The 15,229-nt window shown below is 43.1% G+C and overlaps 1 protein-coding gene across 3 annotated transcripts in view; it reads left to right on the top strand.

Moving 5' to 3' along the window:
• The first annotated feature begins 8,362 nt into the window (after positions 1-8,362).
• CHFR (checkpoint with forkhead and ring finger domains) overlaps positions 8,363-15,229 on the top strand; it is a 42,330-nt gene continuing 35,463 nt past the window's right edge. For 2 of the 3 annotated variants that reach the window (XM_027844133.1, XM_027844131.1), the window contains exons 1-2: positions 8,363-8,661; positions 12,377-12,476. In XM_027844133.1, the coding sequence (XP_027699934.1) occupies positions 8,562-8,661; positions 12,377-12,476 (200 nt within the window). In that variant the 5' untranslated portion in view covers positions 8,363-8,561. The remainder of the gene's footprint in view (positions 8,662-12,376; positions 12,477-15,229) is intronic. The other variant, XM_027844134.1, reaches the window with a different exon arrangement.

Below are 15,229 nucleotides of genomic sequence, written 5' to 3'. Positions count from 1 at the left end.
AGGGTCACATAGCTAGGAAGTGTCTGAGGCTGGATTAAACTCAGGTCTTTTTAGCTGCCTGTTCATCCCTTCATGAAGTACAAATAAGCTCTTTGACTGAATTAGAATGGGACCCTAGACTTTGGCCGAACAGGGATTTTTGTTTGTTTGTTAGCTATGGATTTGTTTGTTTTGCCTTTCTTTATATCCTCACCACTTAATTCAATGCCTGACACTTAGCTTATAGTCAACAGGTAATAATGCCTATTGACTGACTGATTGTACTATTAACCTTCATCTAGGGAGCTGACCTTATAAACCTGTGAGTGACAAATTGAGAAGGACTCCAAGGGGAGTGATACACCACTGAGGCTTTGTACAGGATGTATTTGGGTCCCTTGTGTATTTATAGAGACCTATCGTCAAGATTCCTCACCCTAGTCTCTCCTTCTTGGATGCCCCAGTGAATCCTTCAAGGATCCATTAGAGAAAAATGAGCATTTTCCCTTCTTTTGTTTTAGACTGCAATTGGGCAGCCCATTTTCCAGTATGTTTCCTTTATAGGTCAAACCAATCTCTCTGAGATAACTTTTGCATGACCGAACGGCATTACTATTTTCATTTTGAATGTGGAAGCTAATATGAGCAGCATGGATGTTGAATCCTAAATATTTGTGCCGAGTGATTCACCTAGAACACATTGTGGGAACTCTTCCCTACCAATTTCTTTGTCTTATTTCGCTTTTTTTTTTTGGTTTTATTTTGCTTTTGAGTAGACCTAGACTTCTTGCTTTATTGTGACATGAATCCAAATATCTCCTCTGAAATCTTTACAGCGCACATCTCTCCATAAGAAAAGATTTGTCTAATGGCCTAGAAATCCTGAGGAATCAACCCCAAGAGCTTATTCTCTTCTGGGGAGTCCCATACTTCTTTGAAACCTTCGTGAGGTTATTTGATTTCCATGTGAGCTAGCCTGTTATGCTGGTGAGGCATGAATTGAGATTTCTGGTTGGAATGACATATGTGCTATAGGGATCCACTAAGGGAATTTCAAGTGCCCAGTGTGTATGTTTCAGGGACCCAGAGGAATTTTCACCTAGGACAGTTTGATTTCTCACCTAAAGGGTAAGAGGGTGACTTCCAATTAGCACCAGGACCCAAATCCCCACAGGGAGAACCTCATGTGTTCTGGGAGCTCTGTAAGAACCAGTCTTTTTTTCTTTCTTCTTTTTTGGGGGCGGGGGGCTACTAGGGTTAAGTGACTTGCTCAGGGTCACACAGCTAGTAAGTGTCAAGTGTTTAGTCTGAGGCCAGATTTGAACTCAGGTCCTCCTAGATTTCAGGGCCAGTGCTCTATCCACTGCACCACCTAGCTGCCCCAACAACCAGTCTTTCTGAGGAGGGAAGATTTGATTTTCTTTTCTTTTTTGTCTATGTCTTGGGGCAGACATTGGCAGGCGTAACCTATGAGAAATTTGCAAAATGATGTCAACTGCCCAGACATTGGCTCGAGGGCCCTCTTAGTGCAAGAGGGATAAAGCTAGCATCTCTCACCTCCCTGGACCCCAAAGGCCTGTGTTGTTATGTAATAACAACCTATAAGAATTTTATAAAATTATTTTTCTTCAATTATATTATCATAGGGGCAGCTAGGTGGTGCAGTGGATAGAGCACCGGCCTTGGAGTCAGGAGGACCTGAGTTCAAATCCAGACTCAGATACATAACGCTTTCTAGCTATGTAACTCTGGGCAAGTCACTTAACCCCAATTGCCTAGCAAAAAAACCCAAACAAACCCAAAAACAATTATATTATCATATATTTGGGGGATGAGTGTAATCCCCAAACTCATTAATCATGGTGGGCCTCTACCTTCATTAATTTCTGGAATGTTTAAGTATGTCAGTCAGTCAGTAAACATTTATTAAGCACTTACTAAGTTCCAGGCACTGTGCTAAGTACTGGGGATACAAAAAGAAGCAAAAGACAGTCCCTGACCTCAGGGAGCTCACAAGCTAATGCTATATAAGACTTTCTTGCATTAGGGATGAGCGCTTTAAAAGATAATGCTTGGGGGGCAGCTAGGTGGCGCAGTGGATAGAGCACGGGTCCTGAAGTCAGGAGGACCTGAGTTCAAATCCAGCCTCAGACCAACACTTGACACTTACTAGCTGTGTGACCCTGGGCAAGTCACTTAACCCCAATTGCCTAAAAAAAATAAAATAAAAAATAAAAAATAAAATAAAAGATAATGTTTGAGTCTCCCTCCATGAGTGAAAAAGAGCTATCCAGAATTTGGGGCTATTTTGCCAAAAGTGACCAGTTGATTTTCTAGACACAGCAAATGTTTAACTCAGGGGAGAGAATATGGGAATAAGGGAAAAGTTGGTCTCTAAGGAGTACATGGAATACATACAGGGGAGTAACATGTGAGAAGACTGGAAAGGTAGAAGGGGGCTAGGTTACGCAGGTCTGAATGACAAAAAGAGCAATTTTGTATTTGATCCTGGAGGCAATAGGCAGCGACTGGAGTTTATTGAGTAGGGGGGTGGCATGGGCAGCTTGTGCAAAGACTCGAAGATGGGAGGCGGAATGTTGTGTAAGAGGAAAAGGAGGAAGCCTGGTATAGCTGGGCCAGGCTGCCCTGGTGCAGGCCCTCATCACCTCACACCTGGATTATTGGAACAGCTGGTGGGTCTGCCTGCCTTGAGCCTCTCTGCACTCCAGTCCATCCTCCATTCAACTGTCAAAGAGATCTTCCTGAAGGGCAGTTCTGACCATGTCACCCCCAAACAGGGCTCTTTATCATCTCCAGGATCAAACATAAAATCCTCTGTTTGGCATTTAAAGCTCTTCATATTCTGCCCCTCCCCGGACCTTTCCCAATTTCTACAGGAAGTCTTTCTCAAGCCCTCTTAACTCTAATGCCTTTCCTCTGTTGATTGTCTCCAATTTTCCATATTTATAGCTTATTTGTACATAGTTATTTGCACAGTATCTCCGCCATTAGAATGGGACCTCCTTAAGAGCAGGTGTCTTTTTCCTTTCTTTGTATCCTTAACTCTTAGCATAGTGCCTAGCATGTAGACACTTAATAAATGTATACTGTCAGACTGGGTCATACAGTAAAATTTAATATTAATTATATAATTATTTATTCTATATAATTATATTATCATGTACTTGTTTATTGTTAGTTATATAATTGCTTATTATATAACTAATAATATATCATCAATATAATTGGTGCCGTGGAGTGCTCATATCAAAGACACCAAGGTCATCCACTGCATCTCGAGCCATCACCAGTCATCTTGACTCTGTCCTGCCACTGGACTGTGATGACTCTGGAAGAGAGAGTGAGGCTGATGACTTCGTGCAACTCTGCCTCACTTAAATACAGTTTATACATGAATCAAAAACACACCACCCATACCATTTTACCATTTTTACCTATCTCAAAGTGTTGTGGCAACAAGAAAGTGATAGGGGCAGCTAGGTGGTGCAGTGGATAGAACACTGGCCTTGGATTCAGGAGGATCTGAGTTCAAATCTGGCCTCAGACACATAAAAACACTTACTGGCTGGGTGACCCTGGGCAAGTCACTTAACCCCATTGCCTAACAAAACAAACAAACAAACAAACAAAAAACAAGAAAGTGACAAAGCAGTGGGTATGGGTACACTGGGAGCTATGGTCACAACCCTGCCCACAGGCAGCCTGGGCTATAAGGTAATGTTTTCACTGGAAGCAGCAGTGGGATTCAGCAGCCCCCTGGGTATCTGAGCAGCCTTTTAAGGGTTGCACTGCTCATCTCCTAGAGTGAGAAAGGAGCTAGAAAAGGTGCCCTAAAAATCATCTGCTTACTCAATCCTAGAATGATTACTTTAGCAGGCAGAGATCCCACTCTGCGGTCAAAACACAAAAAAAGTACAAAAATGTCTGCAAAGATGAGTCCACTCACCATTGGTACATGGAATATGCACACACTTATAGACAACACAAAATCCAGTAGACCTGAAAGACGAACAGTTCTTGTTGCAAGAGAACTCGGCAGGTATCATATCCAAAAAGTAGCCCTGAGCGAAGTAAGGCTGGCAAATGAAGGCCAGCTTACTGAAGTCAGAGCTGGATATGTGTTTTTCTGGATTGGCTGCAGTGAAGAGGACTACTGAATTTGGTGTAGGTTTTGCAATCAAAACTAATCTAGTCAAGAAGCTTGTATGCCTGCCGAAAGGAGTGAATGACAGACTCATGACAACGTGATTGCCACTTGCAGGAAAACACCACGCCACCATCATCAGTGCCTGTACTTCCACCTTGATGAACCCTAATGAGGTCAAAGAAAAATTTTATGAAGACCTGGAGACCCTTATCATCAATGTGCCTAAAGGGCACAAATTTATAATTCTGAGTGATTTTAATGATAGAGTAGGCTCAGACTACCAGACTTGGCAAGGAGTCCTAGGGAGGAATGGAGTTGGAAACCACAATAGCAATGGTCACTTACTATGGAAGACTTGTGCATCTCATGACCTCATCACATCGTTTACCTAAATGCAATAAAACTTCATGGGTGCACCCTCACAGCAAACATTGGCATTTAATAGACCATGTGACTGCAAGGAGAAGAGACGGACAAGATGTGAAAGTAACAAAGGCAATGTATGGCACAGAGTGCTGGACTGATAATAGACTTATCCTCTCCAAGCTAAATATTCACATTCAACAAAAGCGAAGGCCCCATGGCAACATAACTACCAGAAGAATCAATGTCAATAGATTAGAGTGCTTCTCTGAGTGGGAACAGTTTGTTGCTAATTGGAGGGAAAGTTGAGCAACAGTGGAGCAGAAAAGGAGTGGGCAGCTTTCAGAGATTTGGTGTACAGCGCTGTGTTTGCTCATCTGGGTCAGAATACTTGCAAACATCAAGACTGGTTTGATGAAAATGATAAGGAAATTCAGAAGCTGCTAAATGAAAAACAAGAACTCCACAGGGTTTACCAGCAGGATAATGCATCCATCTCTAAGAAGGCAGAATTTAATTCCATCAAAAGTAAAGTACAATCAAAATTTAAAGAGATGCAGTAAGAAGGCAGACGAAATTCAGTTTCATGCTCATAGTAACAATCCAAAGTGCTTTTATGATGCCCTGAAGGCTATTTATGGACTAAAGACGTATGGTGCATCTCACCTACTCAGTGCTGATGGAACCACATTGATTAGTGATAAGGACATGATCCTAGGGAGATGGGCTGAATACTTCCATAGTGTTCTCAACAGACCATCATCAATCAAGGATGAAGCCACTGACCATTTACCTCAGATTGAAGTCAATCCCTCCCTAGCTGAAATTCCAACTGAAGAGCTTTTGAATGTCATTAGGCTCCTTTGGTGTGGCAAAGCACCTGGTGCTGATTCTATTCCATATGAGATTTACAAGGGAGGGTGGTCCATTTTTCATACAAAAGCTGATTGAAATTTTCCAGGTTATATGGTGAGAGGCAGTTATCCTCCAGGAGTTCAAGGATGCCTCCATTGTCCATCTCTATAAAGGAAAAGGAAATAGATTGTCCCATGACAATCACAGTGGGGTCTCTCTCTTAGTCACTGCTGGCAAGATTCTTGCCAGAGTCCTCCTTGATAGGCTGATCCTTCACCTGGAAGATGGTCATCTACATGAGAAACAGAGTGGCTTCAGAAAGGGCCAAGGAATGGTCGATATGGTGTTTGCTGCCTGATAATTCCAGGAGAAATGCCAGGAGAAGAACAGAAGTCTGTCCACAACATTTGTATATCTGACCAAGGCCTTTGACACTGTCACTTATGAGGGCTTATGGAAAATTATGTCAAAAATTTGGTTGCCTGGAAAAGTTCATGAGTATTGTTTGTCAATTTCATGACAGCATAGACAATGCTCTTGTGCTTTCCCAGTCACCAGTGCAGTGAAACAGACCTGTATATTTGCTCCCATGCTTTTTAGCATGATATTTTCAGCCATGTTGTCAAATACCTTCAATGAGGATGAACATGGCATCAAGGTCAACTATTGTACTGATGGTAAATTCTTCAACTTGAAAAGGTTACAAGCCAAGCCTAAAGTGGAGGGAGTGTTGGTGCATGACTTTTTTGTTTTCGGATAATTGTACACTCAATGCAGCCTCTGAAGCTGAGATGCAACAAAGTATGGATTGATTCTCTGCTGCTTGTGCTCATTTTGGCTTAACAATTAACACCAAGAAAACATAGGTGCTCCATTAGCCACCACCACACCATCCATATGTGGAACCATCTGTTACAGCAAATGGAGAAGTTTTGAAAGCTATGGATAAGTTCACTTACCTTGGTAGTATACTTTCCAGGGATGTACACATTGATAATGAGGTTGACATACACATTGTCAGAGCTAGCTCAGTGTTTGGGAGGCTCTGAAGGAAAGTGTGGGAGAGAAGAGGTGTTAGACTACCTGGCAAACTGAAGGTCTACAGAGCCATAGTACTGACCTCATTGTTGTATGCCTGTGAAACCTGGACAGTATACCAGCACCATGCCAGGAAACTGAATCTCTTCTATTACAATTGTCTTTGGAAGATTCTGAAGATCACCTGGCAGGATAAGATATCAGACACTGAGGTCCTTTCTCAAACTAAACCGTCAAGCATTTAAACTACTACAGAGAGCACAAGTATGATGGGCTGGCCATGTTGTTCAAATACCAAATGTACACTTGCCAAAAAGACTGTTTTATGGAGAACTCCCGCAAGGAAGGCCATCACCTGGTGGTCAGAAGAAACGATACAAGGATACTCTCAAGGTCTCTCTGAAGAACTTTGGAATTGATTGTGTAACGTGGGAGACACTGGCACAGGACCTGCCTAGCATGGCATACCTTCATCAGAGAAGGTACTGTGCTCTATGAGCAAAACAGACTTGAAGTAGCTCAAAAGAAAGGTGAAATGTGCAAATTTAGAGAATCCACCTCAAATGTTCACATGGATTACTTATGCCCAACCTGTGGTAGAGCATTCTGAGCTCATATTGTTCTGATCAGCCAGTTGGATGTGCTGTAACTTGACTCTAACATAGTGATGTCATTTCGGTCCTCTTTGAGAATTAAAGATAACATCCAACCAACCAATCAGTTATTTATTAATATTATTTATCATATATAATAATTGCACATGGATAATTATATATTTTATATGTAATTATATCTTGATATTATTTATTATATAATTAATATCAATATAGTTTATCATGTATAATGTATTATTTATTTTATATTTAGTTATGCATTGATATTTATTACACATAATCTGACACATAATTATATATCTACTTACATATTTGATATAATTATATGTTGCCATTTCATATGTAATTTATGCTATCTGTTATCAAACATGATGCAATTACTATTTTCTATCACTACAATAAGCCTGGAGCCAGACTGTAACGAGCTTTTCCTGTTAAACAGGCGTTTGTTGTTTGCTCCTAGGGCCTGTACTTGGACACTATCTCTTGGGGCTCTGTATGGAGGACAGATAAGCCAGAGAAGGGAGAGGCTTGAGGGAGGGCTGCAGAGCAAGGAGGCAGCTATTTCAATAGCCTGGGCTACAGCCTGAGCCAGGACGGTGACTGTGTGAATGGAGAGAGCGGACAGATGGAAGAGATGTTCTGGAGGCGCTAGATTTGGAGGAAGGAGTTCTAGGTCTCAAATTCTGATTCTGTCTGTCACTCATTAGCTGCGTGACCTCGGGTCTCGCCATCTGTAAAATGAGAGGGTTGGCCTAGATCTCTGCGGTTTATCCCAGTGCTACGCTGTGTGATGGCAGGATTCCTGCTCAGATGCTGCTCCACGGGGCCCCTAAGATTTTCTCAGATTCTTCTTTACCCCAACTCCCATCTCTAGTCCCAGTTCTCTTACCTCTGCCCTAATCTAAAATGGCCACCGTCATGGCTTCAGGGCAATGGGTCAGAATGAACAAAGCACGGAAAGCCCATGCCCAAAACAAAGATGGCTGCCCACGCTCCTCCTTCCGCCCCACCTGACGGCGGCTTGGATGACTTTCTAGTATCCTCGCAGTTCATCTCTATGTCCATTTCCGCGCCCTTCTAGCCGCCGCTCTCTCTTTTGGCCTCCGAATGGCTGGGGCCCAATCACTAGCGGTGTTTTCAGGGTTGGCCCCACCCCGGATCGGATCAGCTGATGGCTTGGCGATGTCTGTTGACAGCGGAGGTGGGCAGAGCCCAGGGCAGCCGGAGAACAGGCCAGGCAGCCCAGGCCCGAGCAGGAGCACAGCCTCGGGGCCCCCGGGCTCGAGCCAGGGGCGCAGGCGCGGTGCCCGGCGCAGGCGCAGACACAGCTGCCGACCCCGACGCAACCTCGCTGGTCCGAGGCAGGGCCGGGCCCGGGGCGAGCGTTTGACCCGTAGCAGGACGGAAGGAGGAAAGGCCCGGGGGCTGGAGGAGCAGAGGCCGAGCCGGGTCCGGGCCTGGAGCTGAGGGAGGGGGCCGGGGGAGCGGCGGCTCTGAGGTGCCTCCCTCTTCGGGACCGGGCGGGGCCGATGTGAGTCCGGATGGAGCAGCCCTGGGGGAGGCTGATCCGCCTGGGCGCTGCCGAGGGCGAGCCCCCGGTGCTGCTGCGGAAGAAGGAGTGTACCATCGGGCGCAGGAAAGGTGAGGAGGCCCCGGCCAGGGCCGCGACCCTTCCTCCCTCTCTGGCCACTCAGCGAGCATTTATTCAGCGCCTACTGGATGCGCCAGGCCGGGGGGGGGGGGAGGGATGCAGGCAGAAGCAGAAAGAAAGAGCCCCTGCCCTCCCAGAGCTTCCTTTCCAAAGAGGAAAGTCCCGATAAGAGGGAGCCTAGAAGCAGGGAGGCAGGGACCTGGCCTCCTCCTATCCCACTGTAGACTATAAGCGCCCAAATCAGCGAGCACTTATTAAGCGCTTACTGTGTGTTCCTGGCCTTGTGCTAAGTCCTGAGTATACAAACAGAAACAGGAAGAGAGCCCCTGCCTTCCCGGAGCTTACATTCCAGAGAGGAAAGTGCACCCCATAAAGAGGGACCTGAAAAGCAGGGGTGGACCTGAAGGGACCAGCAGAAGTGTGGAGACCCGGCCTCTTTCTATTGCATCCATTGGACTGTAAGCTCCCTGAGATCAAGGACTGACTTTGTGAACCCAGAGCCTCATAGAGTGCCTTTTGCAGGGTAGGAGCTTAGTAAATATTCCTTGACTGACACTTAGCTAGGTTCCTGTGTAATCATGAGCCAGTGACTTTTATTTCCTTTAGTCTCAAGTTTTCTCATCTGCAGAATGGGGATCAGTCAATTAATCAACAGAAATTTATCAAGCGCCTACTGCAGGGTGTGTTCCAAAAGTCTTAGCTCAGTTTTAAGCTGTTAAAGCTTCTTGGCAACTGAGAAACATCAGAGGATTGTTTATGCATACATACATACACACACACACATACATACATACATATATATGTTGCTTTGTATATATTTGTTTGCATGTTGTGTCTCCTGTTAGATTGTCAGCTCATCGATGACAGGGACTGTCCTTTGCCTCTTTTTGTATCTCCAGGCTTAGCACAGCGCCTGGCACATAGTAGGTGCTTGGTAAATGTTGACTGATGGATTCAAGTCCTACCTCTGAAATATACTGCCCATTTTTAGCCTCTTGGTGCTTTAGGTCTCTCCTCCCAAAGACCAGAGCAGGTGCCAACCTGAATTGGTAGAGGGAGTTTGCTCACTGAAGTTACCTCTGCCAGTGAAACTACCTGTCTGTCCCTAGGCCACTCTCTATGTGTTAAGAGTTGGAAATACCAGTATGAAGAATGAAATCATCCCTACTCCCCAAGAGTTTACATTCTAACGAGTACATATATAAGCATGTAAAGAGTCAGTACAAGTTAATGAGACAAGGACAAATAGGTAATTATCGAGTACTTCCAGACTGTTGGAACCAGGAAGATTAGTGAGCTGAATTACATGGCTCTTTTGAGCCACTGTATGTACATAAACAGTATGACTTTATTTTAGGGCTAAGAGTCAACTTCTTACTTGTACTTGTATTTTGAATGAAAAGGTGAGGATTCCCACAGCGACTTCTCTCTTTGGTGTGTAGATGGGGCTGAAAAATAAAGGTGTTTGACTGTGTAGTCCATTCCACTTGGAAAACTTGTTTCATTCATTCTTATGGTTGATATTTGTAGAAACTGTCACTCAGGTTTGTCCTGGAGAGCTTGTGGTTGGCCTGAAGCCTTTGCTCAGATCTTCCCTTTCCTCTCTGCTGTCATTGTTAATTGGCAGATCACAGTGTGGCATGACTGTGGACTGCAATATTTTACTTGCCTTAAGAATTATCACAAGGCTCAGAAGAGGCATACCAGGGGATAGGTGTAAAGGAGGAAGTTTTTCCTCTTAAACATTCAGCCTAGTCAACTAATTTTTTGAAATCCATTGCTTCTGATATCTTCAGCAATAAAACATAGGCCAGTTATAGGAGAATCATCACTCACCCAATCAACAAGTATTTATTATGAAATAATCCCTACTTTCAAGAAGCTTACATTCTAGCAGAGGAGACAAGTACACATAAGAACACATACAGAATAAATATAAAGTTAATAAATACAAAATTAAATATAAGGTAATTAGGGAGAGCACTAGCAGTTTAGAGGCTCAGGAAAGGCTTCATGCAGAAGATAATGCTTGAACTGCATCTTCAAAGAAGATGGGGAGGCAGAGATAAGAAGGACGCCCAGGCCAAAGTACATCTGTGAGAGATAGAGGGTTGTGTGCTGGAAACAGAGAGAAGACCGACCAGTTTAGCTGAATCTCGGAGAACAGGAAGGGGAGGGACACTCAGGGAGACAGGAAAGATAGGTTGGGGCCAGATTGTAGAGGGCCTAGGCCAACAGAACCAGATTAAAATGTACTTGGGAAAGTGTTTAACAGAATAAATAAAAATACAGTACAACATAGATAACTTGTATTCATGGTTTTCTAAGTTAATATTGTTTCTATTTGAGTTTGACACCACTGTTTTTAGGGCTTTAAAAGTCCAATGGAGGAGTTTATCCTAGAGGCAATAAGAGGCCGTTGCATTTGATTGAGTAGGGGAGAACTTGGTCACATCTGTGCTTAAGGAAAATTACTTTGGCAACTGAGGGGAAGATAAACTGGAATAGGAGGAGACTATAGGTAGGGTGACTAATAAGGAACTTGTAATAAACTAGGTAAGAGGTGAGAAGTCCTGGAGGCAGGTAGTGGTTGGATGCTTGGGTGCTTGGATGCTTAGAGAAAAGGAGTCAGATGAAAGAAGACCAAGAGAGAAGCAGCAAGCACTGGTCATCGATTGGATATGTGGGGTGAAAGAGAGTGAGGAGTCTGAGCGATAGCCTAGCTTAGATAGGGAAGCATTTGGAAGGGGGTAGGGTTTAATGGGAATGATGATTTCATTTTCAACCATGTTGAATTTAAGATGACTCGTGGTTAATTGTGGTTAATGTGACACAGCCAATTACTAGATTGCTGCAGACCGTATCGGAGATAGCAGGTTTAACTAACCTCTGAATATTTGTAGTCCTTTAGAGGTAATGAACCACCTTTCTCTTAACACTTAAGTATGTCGGAAAACTGAAACTCAGAGGACCAAGGTGACCTACTGAGTGGCGGGGACAAGTTTTGAACTCCCAGTCCAGTGCTCTTCCCACTGTATGATATGTGGTCTACAGATAGAGTAGGAGAAGGGGAGGGAGGTAGGAACTAATTTGGACTTCAAGGGCAGCATGACAGATAGGTTCTGTTCATGAGATGATGTCTGTGGGCTGACTTAGGGAGGAAACTGATAATAGCGTTGAGTTGTGTCCAACCATGTCTCCAACACTAAATCATTTCCAAATCAGTTTGACATTTTCTTTTATACTTTTCTTTTGGAAATAATCTAACTTAGCTTTAACATTTTAAAGGGGAAAAAATGGTTGAGTATTGATTAGTCCCAGGAAAGGTGAATATTTATTATGGCTCTTTTTAAATTTTTAACAGTTTTCATGTTCATTAGCGTAATCTAGCTTGAATTTTGTGTGATCGTTTTGTTACAGCTGGATTTAATGGTGAGTTTTGAAATTTAGGATCTTAAACCAGAAGTAAAAAATTCAAGGCTCACTTAGAAAACTAAATAACATATTAAACCTTTTTACTTTTTTGTAGCTATGAACTGTCTGGTGCTTTAATGTACTTGAATAAAAATGTTTTCCTCCATATATCAAAGTAGAAGCTTGCCTTAGAATCAAATACCTTGACTAAGAAAAGGACATTATTCTTTTATAATTAATAGCAAACACTAATAACAGCTTTCCCCTGACCCCCTAAAATCCTTATTTCAGGTTGTGACCTTTCATTTCCTGGCAACAAATTGGTGTCTGGAGATCACTGTAAAATAGTGGTGGATGAAGAATCTGGTCAGGTTTCCCTAGAGGATACCAGGTGAGCCTTTTTTTTTTCCACCTAGAACTGTTATCTTACCTGTGTAGGTTCTGGAGTGTAGTTTAAAAGGGGTACACTCAGAGCAGCTAGATGGCGCAGTGGATAGAGCATCAGCCCTAGAATCAGGAAGACTTGAGTTCAAGTGTGACCTCAGACACTTGCCACTTATTAGCTCTGTGACCCTGGGCAAGTCACTTAACCCCATTGCCTAACCAAAAAATAAATAAGTAAAATAAATAAAAGGGGTACACTCAATGTGGACAATAAGAAAGGAAGGAGAATTCTGTATCTTCTCATTTTTAGGAATTTTGACTTATTTTTGGGAGATAAGCTTTTTTGTCCGATCCTATAATGTACATTTCATGTGGTTTGCCAGGGTAATGAAGTGAATTTTCAGGGTGAGGACAGTTAGTGAAACTTTGGAATCTGGCAGGTGCTCTCTTATGTGCTTATGGATTAAAACAAAATTCCAGTAGAAATATTGGGTGCAAGGGGTTGGTATTTTAGATTTCAGTGGAGCTTTTTAAGGAAGCATAGGTCTGGCTGTCACTGCTACTCAGAAGTTTTCGGATGGGGCAGCTAGGTGGTGCAGTGCATAGAGCTCCAGCCTTGGAGTCAGGAGGACCTGAGTTCAAATGTGACCTCAGACACTTGACGCTTAACTAGCTGTGTGACCCTGGGCAAGTCACTTAACCCTGATTGCCTCACCAGAAAGGAAAGAAAAAAAAGCCTTCAGGCTCTCTGTTGCATATAGGATAAAATGCAAACTTCTTACCTTCGAATTTTAATTCCTTCACCATTTGACACCAGCCCACCTTTCCCGGCCTTATTTTGCGTTATTCTATTTGCACACGTCATAGTGTTTGATTCTGTGTATTCAGTCAGACCATACCACTATCAGTTTCCAAAACGACGTTATATCCCTCAGTTCTGTTTATTGGGTCTCCACAAGTCTCTTCATGTCTCTGCCTCTCAAAATCCTTATCTTTCTTTAAAGCTTAGCCCAGGTGCTACCTCCTCCAGAAAGTCTTCCCTCCCCCTACCCCCAGCCCAAAAGTGCCCTTTTCCTTCTTATATTTTCCTAGATTACTTTGGAGCTGTCCTCTCCTCTGCCTCATTTTATTTTGTATTATAATTTTCTATAACATGCAAGTATCCTCCAGTAAGAATGTAAGCTCCTTGAGGACAGGAATTGTGTCTTGCATTTTTCTATCTCCCACACCCACCACAGTGTAAAATACATAGTAAATCTTAATAACTGATCGTTGAGTTGAATTTAATTGAATTCTCTGGGCTTTGAGGCCTTCTAGGGAGATCAGGTGCTGACAAGGAAGGAAGGAAACCAGCATTTATTAAGCACCAGGCACTGTGCTAATCCTTTACAAATATCTCATTTAATCCTCACAACAACCCTGTTAATATCCCCATTTTAAGGTTGAGGAAACTAAGGCAAACAGAAGTTAAGTGATGTGTCTCAAGTCACACAGCTAATAAGTGTCTGAGGCTGGATTTTTTAAAATTTAATTTAATTTTCATTTTCAAATTCTCTTTTTCCCTTTTTCCTGAACCCTTTGAGAAGGCATGAAAAACAAAACCTATTATAAATATGAACAGTGATACAAAACAAATGTCCTCATTAGCCATGTTCTTCACACACACACACACACACACACACACAAGAAAAATAAGAGAAAGGCAGTAAGAGAACAAAATATGCTTCAGTCCACACTGTGAGTGCGCCATTTCTCTGTCATGAGGTGGGTGGTGTGTTTCATCAGGAGTTCTTTAAAATTGGGGAGGTCGTCGTGTGGATCCAGCTGCGGAGCCTCTACGGCACCACATAGGTGCCCCCAGTATAGTTTGAAATCCAGTAATGCTGGGCACCCATCCCGGTTTTTTCTTTGATTTCCTTGATATTCTTGACATTTGTTTGTCTAGATGAATTTTGTTGTTTTTTCTAACTTTATAAAATAATCCTGGGGCCAGCGAGGTGGTGCGGTGGATAGAGTTCTGGTCTTGGAGTCAGGAGGACCGAGTTCAAATCCGGGCTCAGACACTTGACACTTACTAGCTATGTGACTCTGGGCAAGTCACTTAACCGCATTGCCTAGCCAAAAAACAAACAAACAAAGTAATCCTTTGTTAGTTTGATTGGTATAGCACTGAATAAGTAAATTAATTTAGGGAGTATTGTCATTTTTATTATAATAGCTTGGCCCTGAAACTGGCTTTGAACTCAGGGTCTTCCTGACTTCAAGTCCAGTGCTCTGTCCACTGCACCACCCAGCTGCTGAGATTAACTCATGATGACTTTGGTGTTTGGTATTTGGTGTAAAGGATGGTGGGCTGGAAGTACAACTTAGGAGGAAAGGGAAAACCTAGGTTTCTAAATAAGTGGGAAAAGCTTGATTTCTCAGCAGTTTGGCAGGATATCAGATATCACTTTCTGCACTCTGGCAGGGTAGGAATTGTGGGTGTGCCCACTCCTCAGAGAAGCAGTGAGACGCCAGTCCTGATCAGAAGCTGAGTGAGTCAGGCAGGACCCAACTCAGAGAAGGATTTCTGGCCTCTTCTCCCCACCAAGACTAAACCAGAGCATATGGTTATGCCCTCAGCTTGGCTTTAGGTGTTCACAGTGTCCTTGGAGAGAACCTCGGTCGTCTGGAGAGCATGCGGGGGGTGGGGGTGGTTAACATAACATAATATTATAACATATATAACAAATATATAACATAACAAAATATTAACCATAT

Source organism: Vombatus ursinus, unplaced genomic scaffold, assembly GCF_900497805.2.
Source record: "Vombatus ursinus unplaced genomic scaffold, bare-nosed wombat genome assembly UNPS02014935.1, whole genome shotgun sequence".
Lineage (NCBI taxonomy): Eukaryota > Metazoa > Chordata > Mammalia > Diprotodontia > Vombatidae > Vombatus > Vombatus ursinus.
Note: the sequence above shows the minus strand (reverse complement) of the source record. Positions and strands in the feature narration are given on the sequence as shown.